The sequence below is a fragment of the Littorina saxatilis genome, linkage group LG2 (genome assembly GCF_037325665.1).
Source record: "Littorina saxatilis isolate snail1 linkage group LG2, US_GU_Lsax_2.0, whole genome shotgun sequence".
NCBI lineage: Eukaryota > Metazoa > Mollusca > Gastropoda > Littorinimorpha > Littorinidae > Littorina > Littorina saxatilis.
The window spans coordinates 16,038,597-16,059,779 of NC_090246.1; the positions used below are offsets into that span (position 1 = coordinate 16,038,597).

The window sequence follows — 21,183 nt, forward strand, 5'->3', positions numbered from 1 at the left end:
TTTTTACATATCTTTGATACTGCGACCACCAAAGCCCTGAAAACCCCCCTCCACCCTCCACCCACCCACCCCCTGTGTGTTGTAATTGTCCAAGTGTGTTCTGTTTTATGTTTTTGTCCCCTTGTTTAGTTGATGTCCTGTAATGTACAGCATATACATGTACAAAACAAAAGAAGAAAAACTCCACAAAAAGAGAATAGAAAAGAAATTTAAAAAAAATAACCAACCAAAAAAAATTTAAAAAAAGCCCTAAACCTGAATGTCCTCATTTCAAAGAACCCCATTTCCCCAGTGTTATTAAACATGCTGTTGTAAGATCCTGTCCAGTGATCGACAAGAAGAAGAAGAAGAAGAAGAAGAAGAAGAAGATCCTGTCCTCAAGCAAAACTGGATAGGTAATATAGAACACGATCAATATAAACATAATTGTCAGTAAGTACTGGTGTCACATGACTGATGTGAACCAGTTGATTCGCTAATGGCGATGCGCTAAAACTGTTAGCGCACTCCAAGAGTGCGCTAACTTTTCCACAGAGCGTATTCTTCCGCCCTTTCCTAAGCGAGACTACTCTCATCCTCAGAATTAATAAATGACATGTAGCTTATATTCTCCACAATACCAAATGGCCATAAATTTCCTGCTTCTCAATTAAAGCAGAAGTGGGTTTTTTTCTGACAGATTGCATGTGTCTGTGCCACAGTGCCACTGAACTAAAAATAGAAGCCGTTGCGTCTCAACTAATTTTCGACTTGCATAGATTCTAGAACAAGGCAAGAACAATCGAAATGGAAAATGTGTAGGGTTCAGAACGTTCTTACCATATATAAGACTTATTACCAGCCTGCCTCATGCGTGCAGATTCAATGCAACGTGACGAGCAATTTTTGTTTTTGAAATGAGACTGCCGTTGTTCCATTGCTCTAGCCTAGCAGACGACATAAACCCCGCTCAGCAAATAAACATGTTGGGCAAATGTGAACGAAAAACCGATGGGGATATAATACGTGTAGAGTTCAGAGCATTCTTACCGTTCATATTTAGTACCAGACTCCTCGATGAGTGAAGATACAACACGAGAAACATACCACATTTATTTTGAAAATGTGCTAACCGTCGAGCAGTCGATCATTGAGTCAATTCAAGGGGCACCACTCTGCACAGTCAATCCGTCGAAGCTCGACTGGAGGTTTTGAATCGCAAATGACTTGTCTAAGTGCACAGCCCTTTCTCCGAGTTCAAATGAGATCTCTATTAAAGATTATCACTTTTTAGCTTAACGCTACACTGGAAGTTACCAACAGAAATTAAAACAAGAGTTTGCGTGTGACGAAAGCACGACACACTTGAGACAGCCCACACAAAACTTCAGTCTTCCACGACCTGACCACACAGTTATGCCTATTCAAATGCGCGTAGCAAAATGTGCGTTTTGAATCATCTTTTTTCTCTGACGGTACTGACAATATCGTTATTGAAACAATCCCAGTGCACTAAGGGATTTATAGAGCAAATCTCGAAAAAAATTATTGAACTCAGCGCCATGCGCTTCGTTCAATAATGAATTTTCTCGATTTGCTCTATAAATCCCTTAGTGCACTGGGATGTCTCAATAACTTAAAATAAAGCTATACTAGCATAGATGGTGACGAATTTATAAACATTGCGTGTCAGACTTTATATTAGGGTTGGTTAACTTTTTAGCACGAGTATGTATTTTTCAAGTTCAGTAAACTGAACTGAATGTCACAGCCGCGGAATATTGTGTGTGTAATTGGTTTTTGAGGACCCTGTGGGTTTGATTTTTTTCTGCTTCTTGTGAAGATTGTTTATAATTGGTTTTCATTTCTTAATTGCATGGTTACCTGTTCATGTAAATATTGAGCATGAAGAGGCGTTTTAGTGATGTGTGTGTGAAATACTAGATAATTTACTGATTCTTCGTTCAAGTTTCGGTTTTTGTTTCGATTCCTGTGTATGTGGTGGAAAATGAACATGCGAGAGAAATGCAAGCCAGATGTGTGTTTGATGTATTTCCCGCAGGAGTCGAGTCCATTACAAGTGTCTTATGCTCCAAGCTCATATGTATTTCTTATATTGAAATGTGTACATGATTCTGTCTCTTCACATTTAAATATTGTACGTTTAGGGGATGTGCGTTTGCTGCATACTGCGCACATACAAGGTACAAGGTAGTTCACGGTAATATTCATAATGTTGCTCAACAACAACAACAACAACAACAACAACTACAACAACAACAACAACAACAACAACAACTCAACAACAAACAACAGCAACACTTTGAAAAAGGGCGAGTGCAGCCACTTAAAAGTTGCCTTTGCATCTCATTCACCCAAGCGTGACTCGTGCTTTGTGTGCTTAGTGAAAAGGCTGAGCTGCAACCTGTTGAAAGTAGACGAGGTAAGACTGCTCTTCCGACCTTGACAGCACTTCATTATTTACCTTGACACGAATTTCCTGGTGTTCATAGGTACCTGCCTTGTATGATGTAGTCTTTCGACACAACGTTGTTCGATTGGCGTTTTTCAGACTGTTGTAGCATATTGTTGCTCGGTTATACGATTTGTGTATTTCAGACAATCTTCGTTCTTTTCTTACTTTGTTAAAAGGCTTTCCTCCTGTGTCGAATGGCTTAAATAAGTCTTTGTCGAAACGCTTTGTTTCTTTGTTGAATCGTTTAGGTGTTTCTTTCACATACTTCGTATTATCTGTCTATGTTGACATTTTATTTCCATTATTTGTTTCTGTTGAAATACTGATTTGCATTGATGAACCAAATCGGGTTTCTTCCTTTACCGTTTTGCTCTCCGGTTTCCAAAATCAGTGTTTGTTTGTTGATTGCTCTTTGTTTTTCCTCTGGAACTCCTTCACTCGATTGATGATTGATTCTTGCTGATATTTCTTGTTTTTTGGAGAAAAAAAACACATCTGCATTAACGCTTTTTTTATGCGACTTCTGTTTAAACGCGGTAGTCAAGGGTTGAAACACTGTGTTCTAATGTTAAAACACAACATCATTCTCTTTTCGTTTCCCGTACGATGCAATGTCACCATGTGGCTGTGGTAATTAACATGCAGACAGGGAATTCCCCTTCTTTTGCGTCACTCACCTACCCTGACACTTTCTTCCTCCTTGATTCGTATAAAGGTCATGGCCACGATTCAGTTCAGAAAGCTCGATCACATTCCTACGACGCAGTCCTGATGAAAAGGAAGGTTGAACTACATCGTGTTTGGAGGGAAAACCTAATAAGAAGCAACGTGTGATAAAGAACACATAAAACAAAACGTTCACTTTGCCATAAAATGATGAATACAATCGGGTTTGTGTTGGTTTGGTTTCTTGCCGCAAGCTGTGTTTCTTCCAGTGATGTGGTGTGTAGGGTGAAGTACAGAGCTGACAATGGAACACTGATGGACTGCAGCCACATGCAACTGATATCACTCTCTGACGTAGATATCTCTGACGTCACAGCGCTGGACTTGAGTAATAACCAGCTGTCAGAGTGGCGTTCCGGTTCCCTTTCTGATCTCTCCAGCCTACGTCACTTGAACCTCGGTCGCAACGATTTGCAGAAACTAGACCAGCACGCGTTTCAAGGACTGAAAGAGTTGGAGACTTTGGACCTGAGCTATAACAACCTGACCGCACTGACCAGGCGGACCTTTGCCAACCTTCCGCACCTACAACGACTGTTGCTTGACCACAACCAGGTGACCACCCTCGGGACGGACGTCTTTGAGAGCCTGACTCACCTCCGTCACCTGGACCTGGGCCACAATCACCTGCAGGTCTTGTACAACAACACCTTCTCCAGTCTCGCTCACCTCAACTGGCTGGGGCTGGGGTCCAACCGCTTGCAGAGACTGGAGGCTGGTGCCATGACAGGGCTGGACAGGCTGATCAACCTGGACTTGTCTGACAACAAACTCCAGCTGACGTCGTCAGTCTACCCGGCCCGGGTCTTCGCTTCGCTGGGGCAGCTGCAGCTTCTGCATCTGGAGTACAACGATGACGATCCGAACGGGGAATATCCTGACAACGTGTTCAGTGATCTTGTCTCTCTGACTTTGTTATCCATCGATACGTTTAATGAGGTGCACTTTGGGCGGGACTTTGCAGCTCTGCGCAACATTCATACCTTGGACTTAAGCAAGAACTGTCAAATCTATCGTGTTTTAAACACGTCCTTCGAGGGCTTCAAAAACTCGACACTCTCTTTCATCAACTTTCAGTACTGCTCACTTCAAATTATTGAAACATGTGCATTCTGTGAACTTCCTGCGTTGGACAGATTGTGGTTTATGTATTCGCACTTCCAGACTCCCAACCACATTCTGGAATCTATGTACGGCCTTCAGCATCAGACTATGACTGAAATCAAGTTGCATAGCATTGGCGATTATTTGCCTTTTTTCCACGTCATCGACAGTCATTCTGCGAGATTCCTTCGGAACATCTGTGTTAAGGACGTCACAATGTCGTCCTGCAATATTCAGAGAATTGCAGGAAACGCCTTGACAGTAAAAAATACCCCTTTCTTTAGATGCTTGGAACACGCGGATCTTTCGATGAATGCAATTCTTGGAGATCAATCTACTTTAGGTAAAATGATAATGTCAGATGGTCCCTTACAATCTCTGGCACTGCAGGATCAGCAAACGTTTACCATCACAGGAGCGCAGTGTTTAGTAAGTCAGGATTTTCGATGCAAAGAGTATTTTCGTTATAATAGCTACGATGAGAACACATACACGTTGGGGTTTCAAACTCCTGTGAATATAACATTTCTAAACCTGTCATCACTCTTCCTACATCTGCATCCCTTGCCTGTGAATTGGACTTTTCCCTCAGCAAAGCATTTGAAGATGTTGGATCTGTCCTATCTTGGATTTGGTAACTGTCGCATGACATTTTATGGTCTCGAAAATCTGGAAACACTCAGCTTGAATGGGAACTACTGTTACAACATGACAGAAAAGGTGTTCGATTTTCTGGACAGTCTGAAGAAACTGAGTTTGTCAAACTTGGGATTCAACCCTCAGTTCTTGAAGTCACATGGTTGGCGCTTGTTTCAAAACGTGGATCAGCTGCAGTTTTTGGACCTGTCCCGGAACGAATTGCCCTTTACAGATCCTGACATGTTACGTGTACAACGTCATTTGAAAGAACTTGACTTCTCCGACAATCGACTCCAGAAAGTGCCTGTCAATCTGGGTAATCATGGTGACCTGAGGATGCTTGACCTTTCCCACAACTCCCTGAGTACACTGACGTCATCAGAACGATCAGCGTTGGACAGTCTGGCCGGCCGCCAAGCATTCAGGTTGTATGTGTGTCTGTGAGAGAGAATAATTGGTTTAACGATGCCTTCTTTCCCGCCATGCATTCAGGTTGTATGTCTGTCTGTATGTCAGTCAATGAGCATAATTGGTTTAATTATGCCTCCTTTTCCGCCATTCATTCAGGTTGTATGTTTGTCTGTATGTCAGTCAGCGAGCATAATTGGTTTAATTATGCCTTCTTTTCCGCCATTCATTCAGGTTGTATGTTTGTCTGTATGTCAGTCAGCGAGCATAATTGGTTTAATTATGCCTTCTTTTCCGCCATGCATTCAGGTTGTATGCGTGTCTGTATGTCAGTCAGAGAGAATAATTGGTTTAACGATGCCTTCTTTCCCGCCATGCATTCAGGTTGTATGTCTGTCTGTATGTCAGTCAATGAGCATAATTGGTTTAATTATGCCTCCTTTTCCGCCATTCATTCAGGTTGTATGTTTGTCTGTATGTCAGTCAGCGAGCATAATTGGTTTAATTATGCCTTCTTTTCCGCCATGCATTCAGGTTGTATGCGTGTCTATCTGCCTGTGAGAGAAAATAATTGGTTTAATGATGCCTTCTTTTCCGCCATTCATTCAGGTTGTATGTTTGTCTGTCTGTGGGCATGACTGATCTAAAGACACATTATTTCCATTGCATGAGAAAGTCTACACCATCCGGAATCTTAAAGGGGCTGTGCAGGGGTCACAGTATTGCTGAAGGTCGCAGATTACGATTTAAACAATCAAAAGCTTTACACAACTTTCTTGCAAATGCCTTCACATACCTTTAGTGCTGCCAGCCAAACAAAACAGTATGCGATTTGTTAGTTTGCATCTCCTGCAAAAAATGTCATTAATATTCCCCGTGAACACGTTCTGGGGCTGAAGGCTATGTGCGGTATGCCAAAAATGGATCCACGTAGTATCTTTTACAATTGTCTTACATAATCACACACAATATCTTGACGTAATTTACTCAAAACAGAAAGTCTCAGGAATTGCAGATGGTTGCATGTTGCTGAATTTAATCACGTCAGATGTCTTAAAACAAACTGTTAGGCAAGGCTTCATGGCATAACGAAGTACACAAAATTACTTACATATTGTAAAATATTGCCTTTTCTGTTTGTCCCGCGAAGATAAAACCTTTCTCAACGGCTTTATCGAATTGATAAACACAGAAAAAGACTCAAAGTTTACCCACAAACACCAACTATGAGCGAAAGTGTGTGTAAATCATGGCTTCAATGTCCGCCATTTTGTTTTCAATATGGCGGCCAAAATATAAGTGAAGCAAGATGACTTCCCTGCTGGAGATGTTCACGGACATCTAACTGAAGCATCCACATGGGATGTTAGCTACTAACAAGCAGCGTTAACCAAGTTCACCATGTCTGACTGAAGCTATCTGACTATAACTAGATTAAGAGAGGCAAACAAAGCCAACCACTTTCGTTGCGCCACCTCATTTTCTCTTGCTCGCTCGGATGCGCGCGCACAACGAAACTCAACAGTGCGTGTTGTAAATGTTGCGGTTTAGACGCCAGCAGAGAAATTCTGTTCGCAGAAGAAGCGCTGACAACATATATGCGATTAATTTGCAACCCGAAGCTCTACTCATAAAATGTATAACTGTTCAAAGAGAGACAGTTCACAAAATAAGGTCTGCCCTATACAAAAATATAAGTATTCTATTTATATTACCGCCCTGATATGGCCCTTCGTGGTTGGCTGGGCGTTAAACAAACAAACAAACAAACTATTTATATTAGGGAAGACATAGAACTCTAACAGGGCCGGACTACCGGGTGGGGGGGGGGGGGGGGGTGGGAGGTTATGGGGGTTGCGCAACCCCCCCGGGCCCTAGCCTAAACATGTACCTCACTTATTTAAAACATTTTTTATTATTGTTTATTTTATGCCGTTTCGTGCAAGGAGCGACCATTTTCCTATCTCAGAATATGACCTACCCATCAGCTTCTGCACCATGTTCTGCCCAATGACCACGCCAGGGGGAACATCCCCCTGGACCACCACTGGCAACCCCCCACCCCCCCTTCTCTTAAGGGCCGACCAGACTTGGACGCCGTTTTACGGTATATGCGCCGCAGGCCGTTTTATGCGTCGCGCAGAATTTTGCCGAGTGGCCACACATCGACGACTTTTTTCACAACGCAGTATCAGTAGAGCGGAAGCGTCAAGGTCACCTAAAGGCAGGAAGGTTCAGTTACATCGACTGCCACGCCGCGAGCGGCTGACGTCATCGCTCTGGTTTGCTCTGATTGGTCACATTTCCGCCGTTCTATGTCTGTGTCAGAGAAATTAGAACACGTTCTATTCTTCTGCAAATAACGCTACGCGATCATAGCCCGCCGCGGCGCGCCCAGCGGGACCGTTTTGAGCATAAGTCAAATATGGACAGGGTCGGCCTGGAGTGTCTGGACAGGCCTTTAGCCTAGTCCGGCCCTGTCTAAAGTCGTGAAGCGGCAATCGGCTCCTGGCCGCCATCTTTGATTTTACCCAGCCCAACCTAGGCAAATGTATGCTACAGAAATCCGGTGAAAGATCGACAAAGGCGTCCACTCCAGACCTTCAAGTAGGAAGATATGAACAGTTGAAATAACAATCATGTAAGCTTTATCCAATAAATTAAACGTTTTCATACAGAAACAACCAAAACGTAATTACAAAGTCAACGAAAATAGATTCGTAGAATCGCGCAAATCAACGAAAGTCGTTTGTGTTTTTGGTGTGAACTTCGTTTCGCCGCCAACCGGAAATGACGTGTACGCAACATTTGTGATGTAGCACTTCCTTATTATGGCACAAAACGAATGTGGTTGGTTGAAAAAAAAAGCTGATCTAAATAAGCCTTATAACCACAGTTTTGTAACAAAGAATGCTTCTTTATTATGCATTATCGGCAAGAACATGCCTTGAATCAAAGTCAGTATAGTAGTCATAGTAGTGTAAGTGGGATACCTTCCAGCTTCGCTGGGACTAACAGGCAATTGTTATATTTGTTATAATTGAAAACATTTCTACAAACATTTCTGCTCCAGCCTAAAACTCGAGGGAAATCCACTGGAGTGCACGTGCTTCAACCTGGACATGGTACAGTGGCTGTGGCACACCCCCGTGTCGCTTGATGGCGAAGGACGCCAAGCTAACTACACGTGCACCACGGAGACAGGGGAGGTCACCAGCACAGAGCGCGTGATGGCGCAGTGGATGAGTCACTGGCGGCGCTGTGTGGGGGTACAGATGTTTGGAATCGCCCTGTCCGCCTTACTTCTCCAGCTCCTGGCCATCGTCGTGACTTTCATCGTTGTACGCTCCTGGACCCAACTCTGCTACGCCTGGAAAGCCATCCGACGGTACCGTCTGCCGAGACGTCACCACTTTCACCGTGACGCGTACGTCGTATACTCCGAGGCAGAGCGTGACGTCATTCTGGCGTGCGTGACGCTGCGTGAGGCTGTGGAGGAGCGGTACGGCGTGCGTCTCTTGCTGCGTGACCGGGAGGAGCTGCCTGGGTCTGTGAGGGCGGAGAACGTCGTGCAGCACATTGATGACAGCTGGAAGGTAGGCGGCACGTGCACACAGGCACAATATGCGACCTTTATCTTCCATACCTGAACGCAATATGTGACAGAGCACAAGAAAAGGAAGGCTTGGGAGAGAAGTACCCAGTTCTGTGCAACATTTCACCTGACCCTGATTTTCCGTGCAAAACATGAACATCTGTTTCGCGACTTATACTGACTTTTCCTGTTCTCTGTCACATCCATATATTGCATTATCAACGCTGTAGAACTCGGGTGTTTGAATTTACGACAGAAAAATTCACGAGCAACACATTATTTAATACCAAAGCAGGTGACGTTTATGTCAAATTTACATGATAGTAGCTTTTGTACCATCGAAAACATAAGATTTTCTGATCCAAGAGAGCTTATTCGTAATGCCCCAACAGTGACTCCGTCATACATTTTATAAACTGCGGAACTGAAATAATGTATGTTGATGTTTTTATATGTATGGGAATGACAACGGATGGCATAGAAGTTCTGTTAGGGTGGTACAAAACACCGACTACATTTTGCCAGAAAAGTCAAGTTAACCCACAATCAGTGAATAATAAATTAATAGACTGTTTTAATTGTGGTGCTTAATTTGGCGCACTATAGTTATACCTTTAACCGGTTTGTTCAGATGATGTGCATTGTGTCCAGGTGGTGCTGCTGGTGACGCGTGACTTCTCTCAGGACGAGTGGGCGTGCGGCTTTACGGTCCAGCAAGCACAGCGCAGCATCACAGACACCATGCCGGACCGTGTCATCATCGTCTTCTTAGAGGAGCCGCGTGTCCTGCCCGCCATGCCTTCGCTACAGCTGCTGCTGCGCATGGTGCCAGAGAGGAACATTTTGCACGTGCACAGAGACACGCCGCCACAGCACCAGGTGTGGAAGACACTGGCTGACCTCATCACCATAGAACACTGACAACACCACGCTGTCAATACCTGACATTTGAGAACCGATATTTAGTGCAAGAGACTGACACATCAGATAGTCTTTATCGTCAATGGTTGATGCGCTTTACGCATGTCGCGCTATTCAGTATCAGGGAAACAATGATACCAGATACATTGTCAGTACTTGACCCTATTTTGACATATACATGTAGCTCTTCAATATTTGCCCAGGGACACCCATGGTACGCTATTATTAACATGATTACAATACCTGTGTATGTACATACTACCTTGAAACATTTTTATTTCTTTTTAAGAAACTTGACATGGTCTGGCGGAAGGGTGGATTGTATAGATCCTCATAGGACAAGACAGAAAATAATGCGATTTATTTAACCAATATTATGTTTGATTTGTTGTTGACAGACCAGCTTTTTTGTCGGTCCTAGGTGGGGGGGGGGGGCATAATTATTGTCTTTTGTTTCATATTTATTGACCAAGGCCGAAGGTCGCGGTCAATAAATATGAAACAAAAGTGTATATGCCCCCCGAGGACCGACACAAAAGCTGGTCTGACAACAAACAACAAAACATCGTTTTTGTCATCATTTTGACAGTGAGAAAATAAGTGCAAAATCAACAGAGGGAGCCATGCTTTGAAACACGAGTTCCGTTTTGATAATACATGTTTTGCACGTTGTTGCAATCAAAGCTGGCGTGTGAAAGCAACTTTCTGTGTTTTGAGTTCATAAAATGTTGAGATATGGATAAGTATGTTGGGTTTGAGGATGCACAGTTCTGTAGGTTCCTATCAGTATTCCACCCCCTCGGTTTTCAGTTGTAAATATTAAGCTTAGTTATCGAATGTGGAAGCTACGTTGGGTCAAAGGGCATAGAAGATTTGCATCGTGCAGCATTGCATGTTGGGTCAAAGGTCACAGAAGATGTGCGTATTGCAGCGAAGGAAAGAATCACGATCTTGTTTCCGACTCATTGCCTCTTTGTTTTTCATTAGACCTGTCATTCAGCTTGCTCGGCTTGATTAGATGTTTGCATTTCTTATTGCTATGTTCTTTGCTTTTATATTTCTTATTTGCGCTTCGTTTATCGATACAACGTCTTGTGCAAGGGTCAAAATGTGTTAGTCAGGTGTCGATTGGGTGACTTGAACTTGACGTTCGTGTTTTTCCGAATGTCTGTGTATCGAAACACAGATACACGCACTCCATGACTTTGTAAGAAGACAAAACATATCGCTAGGTTTCATTAATTTTGTTTGTGATGAATTTATTACCTTTCTTGAAGTAGTTTTGTTTTTTGTTTACTTTTGCCAGTTTGCCAGATCATGTAAAATCATGCAAAGCAGCATGTATAACCTGCTTCCTGTAACTATGGTAACCGGGGATTTATTGCATGGGGAACATGAGATTTATTTCCCAGCTGCTTGTGAATGAACATTCGTGAAAATGATCACAATGAAGGCTGTGTAAGAAATGTGTTGGCCCAAGTAGGTCTTGGGGAGGATTAAATGGGTAGACAGCGACTTGAGAGTGATTCGTGTTGGTGTGTGTATCTTAGCGTGGGATGAACGAAAGCTTTAAAATTTATATTCAACTTTTGAAGCACAAGTGCCGTTAAGGTGAAGAGGAGACATGGAGACCTGTGCAAAATGTGGCTAAAGTGAATTTGCGCATCTTTCGGACTATAAATCGTTAAGGACTTGTGCTGTGATTCCCAGGACATGTCCGAAGTAAACAGTAATTTCCGAGGATTCCATTCGGGTGGGAGTGTGTTTGTGTTATGCCGGACTGATGTCTTCCGCAGCGTGGGAGGGTATTATGTTGTAATGTTAATTTGATTTTAATGATATGATTTAATAGTAAATGGTTTGACATTTTCCTGTGTTTAGTGCCATGTGAATTGTTCCGAGTGCGTGTTGTCATATCAACCAAACGTGTGTATGTGCGACAATGTGTCGCTGTGTATAAAGAAATGAGCTTTTAAATGAATGCTTGTATTAACATCACGTGTAGAAGAACAAACGCAAGGCCATCAACCTTTATTTTGTGTGGCTCTGACAATATTCCTTTAGCACAAAAACATGTAGGCATATTCCACCTTTTCTTATTAAACAAGTCTACAAGCATCGACTCCCTCAGAACGAACAAAGCAAACAAAGTCTCTCGGGATTCCCAACGTGAGATACATAGTAAAATGTATATAGTACACATGTTTTGCGGTTATGCGTGGTTTTGTGTGTGTGTGTGTGTGTGTGTGTGTGTATGTGTGTGTGTGTGTGTGTGTGTGTGTGCTTTTGAGGGGGGGGGGGACATTTTTGAAAACACATGTATACATTGTAAATTGAAGTGTCCCACTTTTGAACACACTGTTTGTAAGCAACTGTGAACACTGTGCGACATACTATATAACTCTACTAAGAAATATAGCACACATGGTAAACACGAAATAATGATTACAATGTCTGCTACGTGTGCAAGTATGGTAATACAGTGGTCGCCGACTAATAAAGCCACTTCTGGACCGACGAAAAATGGCTTTAATAAGCGGCGGATTTCAATCAATTAATCAATCAATATGAAGCTTATATAGCGCGTATTCCGTGGGTACAGTTCTAAGCGCTTGTCGAAGAGTTGTCAACACAGGACTAACAAAGAAACTAACATCTTCAGACGGACACGAACCCTATCACACACTAGCAAACCCTGGTAAACATACAACAAACAACTGTTTAACAACAATGTACACATCAATAGCTAGGTCCAAACAAAATAGTATTGAGCACAAAGAAAACACCTCTCACAGAGCACAGCACAAGAATGTCTTTTGGGGCACAACACATCACGTCGAGCATGAAAGTCGCAGCCAGCTACGGGAAGAACTGAGTCTTCAACCTACTCTTGAACGCGTCAAGAGAGGGGCTCTGGCAAAGCTCAAGCGGCAGGGAGTTCCAGACGGAGGGGCCCGCGGAGGGAAATGCACGCTGACCAGCAGATGCGAGTTTCGAGCGAGGGATGTGGAGGCGGAGAGGGTCAGCAGCAGAACGAAGGGGACGGTCGGAGGGCTGGGTGTACAGGTCCAGGGAGGATTGAAGGTACTCGGTAGCAGAGTCGTTGAGACACTTGTAGACCAGAGTGGACAGTTTGTAGGAGATTCGGGTGTTGACAGGGAGCCAGTGCAAGGAGCGAAGTAGGGGAGTGATGTGGTCTCGCTTCGTCTTCCTCAACGTCAGTCTGGCAGCGGCGTTCTGGACTCGTTGTAGGCCATGAATGGATGAGGCGGGGAGGCCAGCCAGAAGGGAGTTGCAGTAGTCCAGACGACTGAAGATGAGGGAGACAACCAGCTTGACACAGGCGTCGTGGGTGAGGTAGCGACGGATGGAGGCGATGCGTCGTAGGTGGAAAAAGCAGGTCTTGATGATGAAGGAGATGTGTGTCTGCATGGAGAGAGTGGAGTCGAGAAAGACGCCAAGGCTCTTGAGAGCAGGGGAGAATGGAACAGTCGCGTCATCCAGCTGGAGGTCGGTCACAGTGAGGGAAGCAATCTTCTGTCGTGTTCCAACGAGAAGGGCCTCCGTCTTCTCACTGTTCAGCTTCAGCTTGTTCTCAGTCATCCAGTTCTTGATGTCAGTGAAACAACTGGAGATGGATTCAAGGAGATGTTTGAGAAGCGAGTAAAATTTAATTCTTTTTTAGCTTTATACTCCGATATCTGTTTTGTGTTGTTTGTAATAGTATTTTTGTCCTAATGTTAACTCACCCTCCACCCACCCCCCTCCCCCTTCCCCCCATTTCCCATAGTAAAGAAATGTATGTAATCACTTTGCACTTGTAGTGTTTTATTATTATTATTATTATTATTATTATTATTATTATTATTATTATTATTATTATTATTATTATTATTATTTATTATTATTATTGTTGAATTGTTTCTTGTATTGTTTTTGCTCTCCCTCACCCCTCAACTCCCTTTTCTGTACATAGTCTGATTTCTTTTTGTTTTAGTTCCTTTTATTTGGTGTTGAATGAAATGTGTTTTTATTGTGTTTTTTAATTTTCCATGTACCCTCACGGGGTTTTGTTGGAATAAATAAAACTTGACTTGACTTGACTTGACTTGTCAACGTCCTCCGGCTTGGCGCTGTTCTGGAGCTGCGTGTCATCGGCAAAGGAGTTGTAGTTCAAGCCGTGGCGTTCGATGACCAGGGAGAGGGGTTGGGTGTACAGGGTGAAAAGGACAGGGCCGAGAACAGATCATTGTGGGACGCCGAAGCGGACAGGGACAGGCTGAGAAGAGAACGAATCAGTGGTGACAGTCTGAGAGCGGTTCTGGAGGTAGTTCCTAAACCAAGAGAGGGCGGTGTCGTGAATGCCGAACGTGGAACTGAGGCGATCGACGAGTAGCTGGTGGTCGATCGTGTCGAAGGCCGCGGAAAGGTCCAGCAGCACAAGGGCAGAGACGAGACCGCTATCTGTTGCGTTCAGGAGGTCCGTGGTGATTCGCAGGAGCGCCGTCTCGGTGCTGTGGTGAGGGCGGTACGCTGACTGGTACACTGGCATCAGCGAGTTCCGAGACAGGTGGGCGCTCAACTGCTCCAGGATGATACGCTCCAGAAGCTTGGAGAGGAAGGGCAGGTTGGACACAGGACGGTAGTTCTTCAACTCGTTGACGTCAAGGCCGGGCTTCTTGATGAGTGGGCGGACAACGGCAGACTTGAAGCAGTCGGGAACGACGCCTGTGGTCAGGGATATGTTGATGATATCTGTGATAGACGGCAGGAGCTTGTCCAGACACTTGGTGAAGAGGAAGCCTGGCAGGGGATCTAGCTCGCAGGTCTTGATTGCCGTCTTGGTGATGAGTCGCTTGACGTGGTTTTGAGTGACAGACTGAAAGCACGTGAGGGGGGAGCCGGAGAAGGAAGGGGAGGGTGGGGACGGGACGAAGGGCTGCTGATCGAGTGTTTTCCGAAGCTTGTCAATCTTGTCCTTGAAAAACTCCGAGAATAACTCCGGGATATCCTGTGGTGGGTGAGCAGTGGGTAAGGGGGCAGCGGGGGAGGAGCCCAGGAGAGAGGACATGATGGAGAACAGCTCCCTGGATGATGAGGCGTTGACGATGCAGTCGTGGAAGTGCTCGATCTTGGCAGCAGTGATGGCTTGCGTGACTCGAAGCACCGCATCCCTGAGAATCTGCTTATGAACCTCCAGGCCAGAGTGTCGCCATGCACGCTCCGCTCGCCGTCTCTCGATCTTGGCGGCTGTGATGTCCTCAGAGAACCAGGGAGCCGGCTGTCGCTCAGAGACTGCGCATAGGGATGGCGGGGCGTGTTTGTCGAGGAGCTGGCGCAGAGTCAAGCTGAAGAAATGGGCGGGGTCAGTGGACGGGTCTCGCTGGGCAAGCAGCAGGGCAGCTTCGTCTCCAAAAGCATCTGTCTCAATGTCTCGTAGCTTGCGACGTGTGACCATCTTCCGCTTCTGTGCTGGCTTGGTGATGTTGACGAGGAGGTTGATGGTAGTGTGGTCGGAGACAAGATGGTCGTTGGCGACGAGGCTGGAGACCAGATTGTCCGAGGGTCGATTTATTAACCGGCGGTCCAGGAATACGTCATTTTCGAAAGAAAAAAAAATCTTCTCTTTTGTTTACGTCCCTCAGTCACTTTCTTTCGTCATTTACACTTGTTTGAATCTAAACAAAACTTCACGAAGGATGTGGAACTTTTGTTTTAATTATGTACATGTACGTGTACTTTGATCACTTCGGTACATCAATAATTTCACTGTCACCGTCACGAATCATTACTCGGCAGAGAAGAACGATTTTATGAGTGTTTGTTTGTTGGTCGTCTTCCACATCAGAACAAGATAATGCGAGTTTTAGTCACAAACTACGTGATTTCTCTGAGAAAACTGGCTTTAATAAGCGGCGGGTTGGTTTTATTAACCGGCTTTTTCTAATACATAAGATATAGTGATAAATCCGGACCGTCTGAAATCGGCTTTTATAAGCGGCTGGCTCTATTAACCGCGGTTTTATTAAGCGGCGTCCACTGTAATAGTGTTCCACACAGTGTTGAAAACTGGTTCCAAAAAGTGTGTTTAAACTAACACTTCAATTTTGAGCCGTTTATCAACTGAACGACAAGTGATTCAAGGGAGGGTAACGTCTTCTAAAAACTTTTATTTACCAACCCATTTGCCTCCCTTCGTGCTCCATATGACTGCTCGGAATTGAAAGGTGAGACACACACGTGACACGCATTGCTGTTTTGTTAAACAGATTAAATAGACAGTAAGTGTGTGTGTGTGTGTGTGTGTGTGTGTGTGTGTGTGTGTGTGTGTGGTGTGTGTGTGTGTGGGTGGGTGGGTGGGTGGGGGTGTGGGTGTGTGTGTGGGTGTGGGTGTGTGTGTGTGGGTGTGTGTGTGGGTGTGTGGGTGTGTGTGTGGGTGTGGGGGTGTGGGTGCATGTTTGTGTGTTTGTGCCACCACAATAAATTGCTTTAGGTCTCTGCTTCTTTACATCTGTAAACTGGAAGGGCTGTTTGTTTTCGAAAACCACCCAGCAACAAAACAACTTGATAACCAACCAGGAACCAGCTCGAATCCTCGATAGCTCATGGGTTGAGAAGCTACACTTTGTGGGCACTACGTTTAGCGACTGGAAAGTTCCAAATGCTCAAATGTAATAAATATACATCTCGGGGGCAGACAACACAAACATACCGCATTCAAACTAACAACTAGTACAGTCTTGAACACACGAAATTCAATATAAAATCCACATGTTCGGTTGTCAAATTAGTTTTGTTTTATGAAATGAATAATAACAAAACACTCCATTATTTCAATTTAGGACTCCCCCTTTGGTATCTGAGTCAAATCCATATCACAGACGACGACCTCTTAATCGCAAGATGCCACAATTTAAAACGGAATTGCATCGATTATCCTGCATTCCATCTGCAACAGACATTTGGAACACACTACCAGAATAAGTATGTCCAACAAAGTGATTCACTGAGTTATTTGAAACGTTTTCAGTCTTGCCAGGGACGATGTTGTTCCACCACCACACTTCTACGGGGCGACCCGAGACCTAGAAATTTACATTGTAAGCTAAGATTGTCGGTAAGTGATTTGAAGCAACATTTGACTATTCGACGATAGTGTATGTGAATGCGGCACTGGTGCAGAAACAGGTGTAAACAAAGCGTTCCCGCGAACAAAACTTAGTGCTGTTGAGCTGTTCTTTTAATAGCCATTCACAATTCCGGAACGTAATTCACACCGTGCACATAATACAGTAAACTTAGAAGCATGAAGCATGGTGGGTTTCGTTGAATAGATCCTACACTACTGTCACTTCAGGGTGAATAGCGGGGGACTTCGTTCATCTGTGCAAATAGAAAACAGAGCACATAGGCTACACAGACTGTAAGGCAATATTAGAATTCTGCCTCTTACCACTGACTGCACACATCTTTCAACAACAAAGCCAGAACACACGTTCAACTGTCAGGCTATTCAGTGTGTACAGTATATGTAGGTTATGAGGCCCGAATACCTGAAACTGACTGTGGTGATTCGAAAATATAGTTTGTATGCCCAGGCGCGCGCGCACACACACACACACACGTACACACACACACACACGCACATACACACACACAACAAACACATACCCCCCCCCCACACACACACACACACACACACACGCACATAGTATACACACACACAACAAACACACACACACACACACACACACACACACACACACACACACACACACACACATTATTTAAAATAAAAAGTCCTAAACCTTGGATAGAATTTGTAAATTGGGTTAAAGGCAAACTGCACCCATTGTGAGAATTTAAAAGTTTCCAAAGAAGCGGTTCTTTTTGGAGTTGCGAACAATGTCGTCACCGATAAAGTTTTTGATGTGCTAGTAATGTGTGCCAAACACCACGTATATATTTCCAAAATGAACAAAAAGATCCATCATTTTCAGACATTTAGTAGAAATTGAAAGCAAAGATATATTTGTGAAAAGTACAACGCAGTTATGAATAATACATTAGATACATTTTACAAGGATTAGCGCTTGTATTTTATGCATGTTTTGATTTAACCCTTAGGTTCTTCTATTTGACATATTTTTGATACTGCGACCACCAAAGCCCTGAAAACACCCTCCCCCTCCACCCACCCACCCCCTGTGTGTTGTAATTGTCCAAGTGTGTTCTGTTTTATGTTTTTGTCCCCTTGTTTAGGTGATGTCCTGTAATGTACAGCATATACATGTACAAAACAAAAGAAGAAAAACTCCACAAAAAGAGAATAGAAAAGAAATTTAAAAAAAATAACCAACCAAAAAAAATTTAAAAAAAGCCCTAAACCTGAATGTCCTCATTTCAAAGAACCCATTTTGCCCAGTGTTATTAAACATGCTGTTGTAAGATCCTGTCCAGTGATCGACAAGAAGAAGAAGAAGAAGAAGAAGAAGAAGAAGATCCTGTCCTCAAGCAAAACTGGATACGTAACATAGAACACGATCAATATAAACATAATTGTCAGTAAGTACTGGTGTCACATGACTGATGTGAACCAGTTGATTGGCTAATGGCGATGCGCTAAAACTGTTAGCGCACTCCAAGAGTGCGCTAACTTTTCCACAGAGCGTATTCTTCCGCCCTTTCCTAAGCGAGACTGTACTCTCATCCTCAGAATCAATAAATGACATGTAGCTTATATTCTCCACAATACCAAATGGCCATAAATGTCCTGCTTCTCAATTAAAGCAGAAGTGGTTTTTTCTGACAGATTGCATGTGCCTGTGCCACTGAACTAAAAATAGAAGCCGCTGCGTCTCAACTAATTTTCGACTTGCATAGATTCTAGAACAAGGCAAGAACAATCGAAATCGAAAATGTGTAGGGTTCAGAACGTTCTTACCATATATAAGACTTATTACCAGCCTGCCTCATGCGTGCAGATTCAATGCAACGTGACGAGCAATTTTTTTTTTTGAAATGAGACTGCCGTTGTTCCATTGCTCTAGCCTAGCAGACGGCATAAACCCCGCTCAGCAAATAAACATGTTGGGCAAATGTGAACGAAAAACCGATGGGGATATAATACGTGTAGAGTTCAGAGCATTCTTACCGTTCATATTTAGTACCAGACTCCTCGATGAGTGAAGATACAACACGAGAAACATACCACATTTATTTTGAAAATGTGCTAACCGTCGAGCAGTCGATCATTGAGTCAATTCAAGGGGCACCACTCTGCACAGTCAATCCGTCGAAGCTCGACTGGAGGTTTTGAATCGCAAATGACTTGTCTAAGTGCACAGCCCTTTCTCCGAGTTCAAATGAGATCTCTATTAAAGATTATCACTTTTTAGCTTAACGCTACACTGGAAGTTACCAACAGAAATTAAAACAAGAGTTTGCGTGTGACGAAAGCACGACACACTCGAGACAGCCCACACAAAACTTCAGTCTTCCACGACCTGACCACACAGTTATGCCTATTCAAATGCGCGTAGCAAAATGTGCGTTTTGAATCATCTTTTTTCTCTGGCGGTACTGACAATATCGTTATTGAAACAATCCCAGTGCACTAAGGGATTTATAGAGCAAATCTCGAAAATAATTATCGAACTCAGCGCTATGCGCTTCGTTCAATAATGAATTTTCTCGATTTGCTCTATAAATCCCTTAGTGCACTGGGATGTCTCAATAACTTAAAATAAAGCTATACTAGCAATAGATGGTGACGAATTTATAAACATTGCGTTTCAGACTTTATATCAGGGTTGGTTAACTTTTTAGCACGAGTATGTATTTTTCAAGTTCAGTAAGCTGAACTGAATGTCACAGCCGCGGAATATTGTGTGTTTAAATGGTTTTTGAGGACCCTGTGGATTTGATTTGTTTCTGCTACTTGTGAAGATTGTTTATAATTGGTTTTTATTTCTTGATTGCATGGTTACCTTTTCATGTAAATATTGAGCACGAAGAGGCGTTTTAGTGATCTGAAATATACGATACTGTACTGATTCTTCGTTCAAGTTCCGGTTCTTGTTTCGATTTCTGTGTGTGTGGTGGAAAATGAACATGCGAGAGAAATGCGAACCAGATGTGTGTTTGATGTATTACCCGCAGGAGTCGAGTCCATTACAAATGTCTTATGCTCCAAGCTCATATTTATTTCTTATATTGAAATGTGTACATTAGTCTGTCTCTTCACATTTAAATATTGTACGTGTTTGACCAAAGTAGGGGGTGGGCGTTTGCTCGATACTGCGCACATACAAGGTACTTCACGATAATATACATTAATAGTGTTGGTGTGAATTATGCTGAACAACAACAACCAACAACAAACAACAGCAACACTTTGAAAAGGGGCGAGTGCATTTACTTAAAAGTTGCCTTTGCATCCCATTCACCCAAGCGTGACTCGTGCTTTGTGTGCTCAGTGAAAAGGCTGAGCTGCAACCTGTTGAAAGCAGACGAGGTAAGACTGCTCTTCCGACCGCGACAGCACTTCCTTGTCTACCTTGACACGAACTTCCTGGTGTTCATAGGTACCTGCCTTGAATGATGCAGTCTTTCGACACAACGTTGTTCGATTGGCGTTTTTCAGACTGTTGCTCGGTTATACGATTTGTGTATTTCAGACAATCTTAGTTCTGTTCTTACTTTGTTAAAATGCTTTCCTCCTGTGTTGAATGGCTTTAAATAAGTCTTTGTCGAAACGCTTTGTTTCTTTGTTGAATCGTTTAGGTGTTTCTTTCACATACTTCGTATTATCTGTCTGTGTTAACATTTTATTTCCATTATTTGTTTCTGTTGAAATACTGATTTCCATTGATGAATCAAATCGGGTTTCTTCCTATACCGTTTTGCTCTCCGGTTTCCAAAGTCAGTGATTGTTTGTTGATTGTTCTTTGTTTTTCCTCTGGAACTCCTTCACTCCATTGATGATTGATTCTTGCTGATATTTCTTTATTTTTGAAATAAAAAACACACATAGATCTGCATTAACGCTTTTTTTTATGCGACTTCTGTTTAAACGCGGTAGTCATGGTTTGAAACACTGTGTTCTTATGTTAAAACGCAAAATCATTCTCTTTTCGTTTCCCGTACGATGCAATGTCACCATGTGGCTGTGGCAAGTAACGTGCAGACAGGGCATTCCCCTTCTTTTGCGTCACTCACCTACCCTGACACTTTCTTCCTCCTTGCTTCTTATAAAGGCCACGACTCAGTTAAAAAAGCTAGATCACATTACTACGACGCAGTCCCAAGAAAAAGGAAGGTTGAAAGTCTACAT

At 43.4% G+C, this 21,183-nt stretch overlaps 1 protein-coding gene across 1 annotated transcript in view; it reads left to right on the top strand.

The window, feature by feature from the left end:
• LOC138952143 (toll-like receptor 3) overlaps window positions 1-11,717 on the top strand; it is a 23,951-nt gene extending 12,234 nt beyond the window's left edge. Inside the window, exons 4-7 of the mRNA XM_070323742.1 lie at window positions 3,406-4,068; window positions 4,759-5,349; window positions 8,406-8,928; window positions 9,579-11,717. Coding sequence (XP_070179843.1) covers window positions 3,406-4,068; window positions 4,759-5,349; window positions 8,406-8,928; window positions 9,579-9,848 — 2,047 coding nt within the window. The 3' untranslated portion in view covers window positions 9,849-11,717. The remainder of the gene's footprint in view (window positions 1-3,405; window positions 4,069-4,758; window positions 5,350-8,405; window positions 8,929-9,578) is intronic.
• Window positions 11,718-21,183: the final 9,466 nt, after the last annotated feature.